General features: G+C 39.4%; 1 protein-coding gene across 2 annotated transcripts; it reads left to right on the forward strand.

Moving 5' to 3' along the window:
* The first annotated feature begins 4,881 nt into the window (after nucleotides 1-4,881).
* LOC139422964 (APC membrane recruitment protein 1-like) lies at nucleotides 4,882-11,620 on the forward strand. Of its 2 annotated transcripts, none has more exons than XM_071174487.1 (2): nucleotides 4,882-5,094; nucleotides 5,894-11,620. In XM_071174487.1, exon 2 carries the CDS (start codon nucleotides 5,927-5,929, stop codon nucleotides 9,188-9,190), a length of 3,264 nt encoding a protein of 1,087 aa, XP_071030588.1. In that variant the 5' UTR covers nucleotides 4,882-5,094; nucleotides 5,894-5,926; the 3' UTR covers nucleotides 9,191-11,620. The 2 variants fall into 2 exon arrangements, with proteins under 2 accessions (XP_071030588.1, XP_071030587.1); XM_071174486.1 differs by having other exon boundaries at nucleotides 4,963-5,094; nucleotides 5,997-11,620.

Genomic DNA, 11,620 nt, shown 5'->3' on the forward strand with positions numbered 1-11,620 from the left:
TAAGTTTTCATGATGATATTTAATTAAAACTTAGAACACTAAACAATAAATGACAATGTGAATTTACAAAACCGAAACAGTACCGTGTGGCCCAAACACTCACACGGAAACAAACACCCACAAACCAAAAGTGAAACCCAGGCTACCTAAGTATGATTCTCAATCTGGGACAACAATTGACAGCTGCCTCTGATTGAGAACCATACTAGGCCGAACTCAAACCAACATAGAAAAACAAACAGACTGCCCACCCCAACTCACGCCCTGACCATACTAAGGCAAAAACAAAGGAACTAAGGTCAGAACGTGACAGTCATGCACAAAGTAGATTACCTAACCGACTTGCCAAAACTATAGTTTGTTGACAAGAAATTTGTGCAGTGGTTAAAAAAAATGTTTATGACTCCAACCTAAGTGTATGTAAACTTCTGACTTCAACTGTAGCTTTAAATGGCATTTCATAGATGTAGTTAGTTATGTATTTATATCAATTCAAAACTGGAATTTTTCCTCAAAACAAAGGTTCTAAAGGTATGCCAGACATTTATGGAATAAATCATACCTAGCTTGATGATTCTGTGACAAACAGTGAATTAGTTATTGATTTTAAATGGCTTTTGGCAAATGTCTGTTGAATGTCTGATGAATGTTTGTTGAGTGTCTGTTGAAAGTCTGAATGTGTGAATATAAAACCAACTTTACCTCGGTCTCTTTTTCATAGCACGTCGATACAAAGTGATTTTCTTAGCAAATTGGGGGAGGATTTTTCGACTATTAGGTTAACGCGGCATGAAGTCGGAAATTTCGGGGTTCCCAGTTGTTTTGAATGCGGCACACCGAAATAATCGAATGTGGATTGTCATTCAGGAAGTCAACTACTAGCTAGCTATAAACATAACTAAAATTGATAAAGAAGCTATTTGCGGGAAAACAGACTAACATTTAAGTGATTATTAAAGATTCTTCCATTTATTGTTGTGTGCATAGCATAACTAATTTTCAATTGGTGAAAATGTCCACCTCGTCCTCCCTCATAAAAAAAATAGCTAGCTAACGTTAACTAGATAGCCATCAACAGCCTTTTAAAAAAGGCCTTTAAATGCACATCATTTGATGAGCCTTATTTAGGCTTTAATTTAGGCTCTAGGCTTTAATTGAACTTATTTAGGCTTTATTTTTTTGTCCTTTGTTTTAGAGAATATTTGTGTAATGTACAGTGCCTTGCGAAAGTATTCGGCCCCCTTGAACTTTGCGACCTTTTGCCACATTTCAGGCTTCAAACATAAAGATATAAAACTGTATTTTTTTGTGAAGAATCAACAACAAGTGGGACACAATCATGAAGTGGAACGACATTTATTGGATATTTCAAACTTTTTTAACAAATCAAAAACTGAAAAATTGGGCGTGCAAAATTATTCAGCCCCTTTACTTTCAGTGCAGCAAACTCTCTCCAGAAGTTCAGTGAGGATCTCTGAATGATCCAATGTTGACCTAAATGGCTAATGATGATAAATACAATCCACCTGTGTGTAATCAAGTCTCCGTATAAATGCACCTGCACTGTGATAGTCTCAGAGGTCCGTCAAAAGCGCAGAGAGCATCATGAAGAACAAGGAACACACCAGGCAGGTCCGAGATACTGTTGTGAAGAAGTTTAAAGCTGGATTTGGATACAAAAAGATTTCCCAAGCTTTAAACATCCCAAGGAGCACTGTGCAAGCGATAATATTGAAATGGAAGGAGTATCAGACCACTGCAAATCTACCAAGACCTGGCCGTCCCTCTAAACTTTCAGCTCATACAAGGAGAAGACTGATCAGAGATGCAGCCAAGAGGCCCATGATCACTCTGGATGAACTGCAGAGATCTACAGCTGAGGTGGGAGACTCTGTCCATAGGACAACAATCAGTCGTATATTGCACAAATCTGGCCTTTATGGAAGAGTGGTAAGAAGAAAGCCATTTCTTAAAGATATCCATAAAAAGTGTCGTTTAAAGTTTGCCACAAGCCACCTGGGAGACACACCAAACATGTGGAAGAAGGTGCTCTGGTCAGATGAAACCAAAATTGAACTTTTTGGCAACAATGCAAAACGTTATGTTTGGCGTAAAAGCAACACAGCTGAACACACCATCCCCACTGTCAAACATGGTGGTGGCAGCATCATGGTTTGGGCCTGCTTTTCTTCAGCAGGGACAGGGAAGATGGTTAAAATTGATGGGAAGATGGATGGAGACAAATACAGGACCATTCTGGAAGAAAACCTGATGGAGTCTGCAAAAGACCTGAGACTGGGACGGAGATTTGTCTTCCAACAAGACAATGATCCAAAACATAAAGCAAAATCTACAATGGAATGGTTCAAAAATAAACATATCCAGGTGTTAGAATGGCCAAGTCAAAGTCCAGACCTGAATCCAATCGAGAATCTGTGGAAAGAACTGAAAACTGCTGTTCACAAATGCTCTCCATCCAACCTCACTGAGCTCGAGCTGTTTTGCAAGGAGGAATGGGAAAAAAAGTTCAGTCTCTCGATGTGCAAAACTGAAAGAGACATACCCCAAGCGACTTACAGCTGTAATCGCAGCAAAAGGTGGCGCTACAAAGTATTAACTTCAGGGGGCTGAATAATTTTGCACGCCCAATTTTTCAGTTTTTGATTTGTTAAAAAAGTTTGAAATATCCAATAAATGTCGTTCCACTTCATGATTGTGTCCCACTTGTTGTTGATTCTTCACAAAAAAATACAGTTTTATATCTTTATGTTTGAAGCCTGAAATGTGGCAAAAGGTCGCAAAGTTCAAGGGGGCCGAATACTTTCGCAAGGCACTGTACATCTGTTTGTAAGTATAAAATAAAATGTGCTGTAAAAATTACAGCAATTGAAATGAAATTTTGCAACAGAACATTTATTTTATTTTTACACTTTATGTGCATACACCCCTTGCATTTTTTTCCACATTTTGTTGTGTTGCAGCCTGAATTTAAAATCAATTAAATTTAGAGTTTTTTTGGTCACTGGTCTACACACAAAAAATACCCCATAATGTCAAAGTGGAATTCTGTTTTTAAAATGTTTAAAATTAATAAAAAAATGAAAGCTGAAATGTCTTGAGTCAAGTATTCAACCCTTTGTATATGGCAAGAAGTAGTGGAAATGTGCTTAACAAGTCACATAAGTTGCATAGACTTACTCTGTGTGCAATAATAGTGTTTAACATAATTTTTGAATGACTCCCTCATCTCTGTAGCCCTCACACAATTATCTGTAAGATCCATCAGTCGAGCATTGAATTTCAAACACAGATTCAACCACAAAGACCAGGAAGATTTACCACTGCCTTGCAAAGAAGGGCACCTATTGGTAGAACAGTAAACATCATAAAACAGTCATTGAATATCCCTTTGAGCATGGTGAAGTTATTAATTACACTTTGGATGGTGTATCAATACACCCAGTCATTACAAAGATACAGGTGGTCCTTCCTAACTCAGTTGCCGGAGAGGAAGGAAACCTCTCAGGATTTCACTATGAGAATGGATCAACAACATTGTAGTTACTCCACAATTACTAACCTAATTGACTGACTGTTCTGAATACAAAGTGTTATGTTCAGGCAAATCCAATACAACACATTACCGAGTACCACTCTCCATACTTTCAAGCATAGTGATGGCTGCATCATGTTACGGGTATCCTTGTTATTGTTAAGGATGGGGGAGTTTTTCAGGATAAAAATATATAAATGGAATGGAACTATGCAGAGGAAAAATTCTGGAGGAAAACCTGGTTCAGTCTGCTTTCCACCAGATCTCCACTGGGAGATTAATTCACCTTTCAGCAGGACAATAACCTAAAACACAAAGCCAAATATACACTGGAGTTGCTTTCTAAGAAGACAGTGAATGTTACTGATTGGGCAAGTTACAGTTTTGACATAAATCTACTTGAAAATCTATGGTAAGACCTTAAAATGGTTGTCTAGCAATGATCAACAACCCATTTGACAGAGCTTGAATAATTTTGAAAAGAATAATGGGCAAATGTTGCACAATCCAGGTGTGGAAAGCTCTTAGAGACACCCAGAAAGACTCGCCGCTGTAATCGCTGCCAAAGATGCTTCTACAAAGTATTGACTCAGGGAAGTGAATACTTACGTCAATTATTTCATTTTCAATACATTTGCAAACATTTCTAAAAACATGTTTTTAGTTTGTCATTATGAGGTATTGTGTGTAGATGGGTGAGAAACAAACCTATTTGATTCATTTTTAATTCAGGCTGAATAAGTCAAGGGGTATGAATACTTCCTGAAGGCCCTGTATATTATTATGTCCATGGTGCATTCCACCAATGAGATACATATTTATAGATACATATCTCATTGGTGGAGTGCACCATGCAAGTGATAATATACATAATTGACATTACATTGATGGTGTAGCTGACGTTCCAGTAGTCTACTAACAATACAATTTCAACTGAGCTATGATAATAGCCATGTAGACCTAACAACGTTTCAAGTGTGTACAGTGAAACGCTAAACTTGCAAACCCTACTCAACAGTGCAGTATTCAATGTATATAAAAACACGTGAAATGGGAAATAAGAGCGGAAGCTATATGCAAGGTCTGCCAGTAACACATGTGCAATGTGCAGGCATACTGGAATATTTGAGGTAGGTACTACGTAACTAGAATGAATGAAAGATAAATTGACCATCAAATTATTTAATGAACGTCTTGTTGCCGAAATTTTCCTAGTTTGAGCATCCGGAGGCCAAGAAGGGTGCAAGCTCCGACCCTACTTTTCTGTTTTGTGATTATTTTGTCGTTTATTTTTACTTTATTTTCACAAGATGTATCAGATATGATTTCTTACAACTGACAAGTTTCTAATTTCTCGTGTTTTTTTCTTCTAGTATTTACAATAGACGATAACTAAAAAGAAAGACATACCCCATCCTCACTACGACTACCAGAATTCAATGCGCATATGAACAAGAGGCTCCAGACTGTTAACGCGACTGAACAAAGTGAATCGGATTTATTGTGTATATTATCCTGGGGTGTAGCAGCCAAACAACAAGGTTGGTTAATTTATATATCTCCCCATCGCCTAAACACGACTTTTATTGGGAAGGTGTTTTGAAAAATTTCCCTCGTTGTTAGTCTAGCCACCGTTTGACGCTTGCAGGGAATTATTGTATTCTAGGCTAGCTAACTAGTTAGCTAACGTAGTTTATCACCTCTGCTGCCAGTGTGTATATTTCCCAACAATGGTAGTTACTGTAGCAAGAAAGTAAAATGTTATTTCTTGGAAGTAGCTAGCTAGATTGCTAGCAAGCTAGATTAATACAATCACCTCAATTTCGGAATATTAGCTAGGTAGATGATAATTTGCTGGTAGTTTACGTCCTTCAGATTTACAGGCCACACACAAGCTAGCGTTAGGCATTAATTTAGCTACACATAGCTAAGCTTTGTTGTTGTCCTAACCCGACGACTGCTTGGGTAACAAACGTCATGCTTCTCTGTTTTCTCGCGTAGTATAGCATAATAAACAATTATCCCTACATAGCTAATGATTTTGTTTCCAAAACAGGTGGTGACTTGATAGCTATGCCAAGTTAAAACAGTTTTGGCACATCCTATTGTTTATTTATTTGCGCATAATGTTGCACCTAGATAATGGACAACTTGCTTTACACTTTTTATGCAGATAGCATGACATTGCTGTTGTGAAGGTTTGTCAGATCATTAACTATAAACGTGTTATTTCCTCTAATGTGAAGAAAACCATTCCAACATGCTTGATGTAGGCCCACCAGTGTATAAAACAGAATCGAATCATTCTATGCCTAATCCTTCATTTGTCCTACATTTCAGAAAACATGGAAGCAAATGGTTTTGTAGGATGGCATGGCAGCAGTCTTCTTTGCACCTGATGGTGATGACTGTCATGCTCTCTGTTCATTTCATCTTCCTGTAGATTGTGTTGCCATGGAGCCCTGCGGAGGAAATGAGCCAGCAAGTTATACAAAGCATTTGTCTGCTGGCTGCGAGCAGACAGCCATTGGTGGCCAGGATTCACAGACTGAGGTAAAGCCTCCATCTGACACATTTGATGCTGTGCCCCCTGATCCTCAGCCATCAGGGAAACTGAAGAGGACTGCATTGAGATTCTTTGGAGGACGTAAAAGCATTTGTGTTTTGCCCAACTTCTTTGGAGGGAGGAACAAAAATCAGAACAAGTGTGCCTCTAAAAAGGGAGTAAGCAAGAGTAAAACGCATGATGGACTTAGCAAGGCAGGTTGGGAGGACAGCCTGGGAAGTGGATATGTTCCAGCAGGAGATTTTGAGTACCACAGCCAGACTCCTAGCACTTGTTGTAGTGAATTTGGTCACTCTACTGGTGATCAGAAGTCCTTTTCCCTCCCCCGTCAGAAAAAGGGTTTGAGGGGACTTTTTAACAGCATCAGGCGTCATAGAAAGAATAGAAATTGTGATTTAGAAAAAAATGAAATGGTTGCAATGTCTCATGTCTGCAACAAAGAGGTGCCTATTGCCCAGACTAAGATTGACCAAAATGACACTGAGTGCCTGAACAGTTTGTCTGAATCCAATGTGCCTGTTTCGGCAAATGTCGAAGATTGTTTGACTATTGCGCCTGAATGTATTAATGTTGATGTCATAGTGTCTGAGAGCAATGTGGTGAAACAAAGGAGTGTGGACTCTCTTGTAGGGGAACTGATGAAAGGCAAGGACGTTGTTGCAAAGAATGATAACCCAAATAAACATGAAGAGACACTCCATGAAACCACTGAACCTGGTTCTCTCCCAAACACCAACCTAGAGTCTACAGTGAACGTCCAGCTGCCTACTGGCTCATCTCAAATAAGCTTGCTTTATGGTGATGTGGCGTCTCTGAAGAGTTTTGACTCACTCACTGGCTGTGGTGACATAATAGCTGATCAAGATGACGACAGTATTGCAGAGAGCACAGTCTCGGGGGAAAGGAGTCGAAATGCAGGCAAAAGGAGTTCCTGTTATGTTACCTACCAGGGTGGAGGAGAAGAAATGGCCACCCCTGATGAGGTGGCTGGAGACTATCTCCATGACCTCTGGGAAAATGACGCTGTAGAGAACATTTGCTATACAGACAGCCAGGAACCAGACTTTCTAGAACACAGTGAAAGTCCTAGGATGACACCTGAAGAGCCATCTAGCTCCTATAACATGGACATCAGCAACAACAGCAATGGTGATCTTGAAGTTACAGAGACCACCCTTACATCTGCGGATGTCATGACCCCTCAGAGCGACCATCAAGAGTCAGTTCCTAACAGCGATGAGGGTTACTATGACTCTACCACCCCAGGACAAGATGAAGACGGACGTGACAAAGTTGACAATGTCAGGACGGATAGACTACCAAGGGACAGTTACAGTGGCGACGCTCTGTATGAGCTTTTTGAGCCTGATGATAGTCTTATCAGTCCACCTCTTGAAAAATCTAAGCTGCCTGATCCACTTGAGTTTTTAGAAATGCCAGCTCAGTGTAGTGATGTAAATGATATGTTCACTCCTGAAACAGATCTAATGGAAGAGGACAGGCTGACTTTGATCCAGCAGGACCTTCTCTGCGCGGAGTTGAAAAGCATGTGTAAACTTTCCAAAGAGCAGGCTCTGTTCACCAAAGGGAGGATCCACCAAGATAATAGCTTCCAGGAAAGCATTTCTAAGGTCAACTCAAAAACTCAAGCCTCTATGAAAGAGGACCAGGTCAACCCAGAGGCTTTGAATAAAAAAGAAAACCGATCGCATGCCATAGAGCAGAGATATTTCAAAGCCTGTAATGGTGGGAATAGTGAGAGAATGTCAGATGCAGCTTTTAGCTCCCTTGCTTCAAAAACATGTCAATCACAAGAAATGTGCCCTGAGCAAAACAAGCCACAGTCCCCCAACTTAAGAGGAAATCATGATATTTCTAAAGAAACAAACAATGATTTGAAGGATGACCAGGCAATTTGCTTCTCCCAAGCCCTAGTGGACTTTACAAAACAGTCACAGTTTTATAGTGATTCAAATGAAAGCATGGGAGGCTCTGAGTCAGACTCTCCCTTTTCCCAAAACATGCAATCCCTCCCAGCCATTGTCACATTTGATGTCGTGGACATCGATAATGAGGGGGAATATGATCAGCAGATGGATATGGTAATGGAGGAGGAAGACATCACGTCGCCTTACGAAGTGTTTGAAGAAAGCTACCTGCAAAAGGATGCGTTTGCTGAATGTGACTTACAAATGTTTGACCTCTATGAACGGAGTCTCCTCAGTAATACTTGGGGAATCGCCAGCCTGCCACGTCACCTTAGCCTTACACGAGTCCATCAGTCAAGTCCACTGGCTCCTCTGTCGAGTCCTCTGGCCTTAAATCGGAGGAGTAGATCCCTGGACACAGAGAGCTTGGAGTTAGAGATGACTGACATGTATTTAGGGAGTGGGGCAGCGCTAGCATCATGCCCTAGAACTGAAAGAGTGTCAAAGATGGCGTCCTCACTTCAACGCAAAAATAATGGTCACATTTCCACTTCAGAAAATGGGGACAATAGAAACATGTTGCAGTCATGGCAACCAGATACTGAGGGGACTGTAACCCACCCTGGAGCAGATGGGAAAAGAAAAGAGCAGACGCACAGTCTCTATCAAACCCAAGACGGACACGTGGTATCATTCAGTCAGTCTGTCAGTCGAGTCCCAAACTGTAAACCTCAACTGATCTCAGCTAGCAAACTGACTGACAGAGTATCCTGTAATTCTATCCCTCAGAATACAGGACCGTTGCATAGGCCATCTCATCTTCCTTTGCAATCAGAATCCTGTCGGCCTCAGGCCCCTGGTCGACCTCATGCTCACTATGGGAGATCAGATAAGGCATCAGGTGGTGGGGGTGAGGCCCTTTTTTACACATCGACTGTTGACTCTCATCCTTACAATCAACACAGTAAGATTAGGCCAGTGGGGATCACCCATGGAATGCCTCATCTTTGCTCTGAGTCTGGGAGTCCTGTAAGCCCAGTGGACTATGAGCAGCTGCCAGACTTCACCAGTAAAGGAAGAAAAGCAGTGGAAATGGTGCGCCCTGTTGAATGTAGCAAACACATGTCTGGAGCAAATCCCTAAAAATGGGATGAAACCTCTACAGTTAGCATATAGGCCTGTATCCCACGTTTTCATACTATGTGCCACCAAAAAGACACCATCTAGTACGTTTACATCACCGAAAATAGAATGATTGTCTGTTACCGTTATCACACATTGCAAATATGCTGTTTTGATTAATAAGCTATTGTATTTCAATGTGATGTACAAGCCTTAGAATTTGTGTTGCAATGGATAAGGAAGCCTGTGCTCTTCTATCATGCTGCGTTATCTTGTGAACAGTCATCAAAATAAAAAACTCCCATGCAATCTTTCATTAAAATGTTCAGGCATGAGTATACCTTGCATTTGCTCAGCCCAGTGTTAGGCTACACATCACATTTTATTACACATATTGGTAGCTAAACGACATGGTATGTTCACTCTGTCAAGTTGTAGGTAGCCTTTAGTCTTTAAAAAAAAGACTTTCTTTACAGAAAGCTGTTTACTGCAGTCTTTGTACTAGTACACTATTATGATGGTATTAGATTGTGATGCATTTATAAGATTCAGCTTCAACATGCAGATTTGGATAGGAGGTCAGTTAACCTTTTTTAGATATCAAATGTAGGGGGAACCGCATCGATAATGTCTTACATTTTCGTGAAACTGATTTTGTTGGTAGGCTATAAACTGTATGTTACAATGTGTTTTATGTTTAGAATTGATTTAATCTTACATCAATAATGGTTACGCTGTATGTTTTATTTTTGGTTGACAGAATCTAATATCTGAAAATAATGCTTTGTTCTTTAGATTTGTATTCTGTAGTACCTCTGCAATAATTCTAAAAAATGATGTTAAATTTGTATTCACAACCAATCCATCTGCTGAAAACTGATATAGATTGATTTTACCCAGGTAATCGTAACTCAACTGTCTGCTGGCAAAGTCTGTGAAATTGTGTCATGCTGGTTGGCATTTTGGGATATTGCCTCAGTTACCTTTTTTTTGTCTAGCACTATGAAGAATATAATGCTGCCTTGCACTTAAATCCTTGATACATTTTTTTTGTTTGTAGATAAAAAGACAAAAAACACGGGGATGTTTGGGATACTTTTTTATTGCCGATTTTAGTAGATTCATCATAAATGTTCCTTATTTCTGTGATTATCATACTATTGTAAGACCTTTTCGATATATTATACTCATTGACCAACTCTGCATTTGTTTCAATATCTCAGCACTTTCTTTTCTACACTACATTGTCTGTTTCATCTGTAAGACCTGTCCTAGCTACAATTAGTTGTATGTATTTACTGAGCACATGGCTACATGTTTAACTTTTGTATTTTGAGCATTAATACATCTTATCATGATTCTTGTCTTTAAAGTGGCAATCTGCAGTTCCAACAATAACAAAGCGGTCACCCCCCACTGATCTGGTAAACAGCTGAGGGATAGGGCAGAAGAAATTTAACCACTTTCAAACGCATGAACAGACCTAATATGTATCAATGATGGTATCAAAATTATAGTTTGAATCATGTTTTTAGGCTATACAGTGTTTGTTTACTTTTTACAACATTAATTACAAACAATGGAGTAAGACATTTTGTGTTCTGATTGGGTATGGCAGTTGCAGTAATCTCATGAGGCATCTTGACATTTTATTCTTCAAGAACAAATGTATGTAACTGCTGCAGATTGCCCCTTTTTAAGTTAGATTTTCCCTATGTTATTGTTTTCTGTCAGCTGTTACAACTGAATTTGTTGTGGTAAGCTATCTGTGGCAATTTCATGCCCAAAGATGAGTTTTCCCATGTTGACAAAACCAATTATGGAAGCTTTAGTATGTGTTTTCTCACTGGCATTGACAAAGGGCATGTGTAATTGTATCAATTAACTTTTTCAACAATAAGGAATAGGCTGTATATGTATATCAATTTCTTGATTTGTCACGTACATGCCGAAGCAGCTGGTATGAATGAAAGCAAATGTTCAAATTTCTATGCCTACATGTAGCATATACAGTGGGGTCTGAAATTATTGACACCCTTGATAAAGTTGAGCAGAAATTACTATAAAATAATTAAAATACTTAAAAATGGGAAAGTATATTATTTTATACTAATACAATCGCTCAGAGAAAGAGATTTTGTTTAACAAGGTGGGTCAAATTTTTGATACCCCTGTTTTCAGTACCTTTCAATACCTCACCTTGTGAGGTTAACGGCACTGAGCGTTTTCTGTCAAATGTTTTGAGTTAGAGAACACATTGGGAGGTATCTTCGACCACTCCACCATACAGAATACTTCCAGATCCTTGATATACATTGCTCTATGGACTGCCCTTTTCAAACCACAGGTTTTCAATCGCTTTCAAGTCCGGAGACTGAAATGGCCATTGCAAAATGTTGATTTTTGTGGCCAATTAACAATTTCTTTGTGATTAAAAAAATATTTTAATGA

This window comes from Oncorhynchus clarkii, chromosome 12 (genome assembly GCF_045791955.1).
Source record: "Oncorhynchus clarkii lewisi isolate Uvic-CL-2024 chromosome 12, UVic_Ocla_1.0, whole genome shotgun sequence".
In the NCBI taxonomy this organism is placed as follows: Eukaryota; Metazoa; Chordata; class Actinopteri; order Salmoniformes; family Salmonidae; genus Oncorhynchus; species Oncorhynchus clarkii.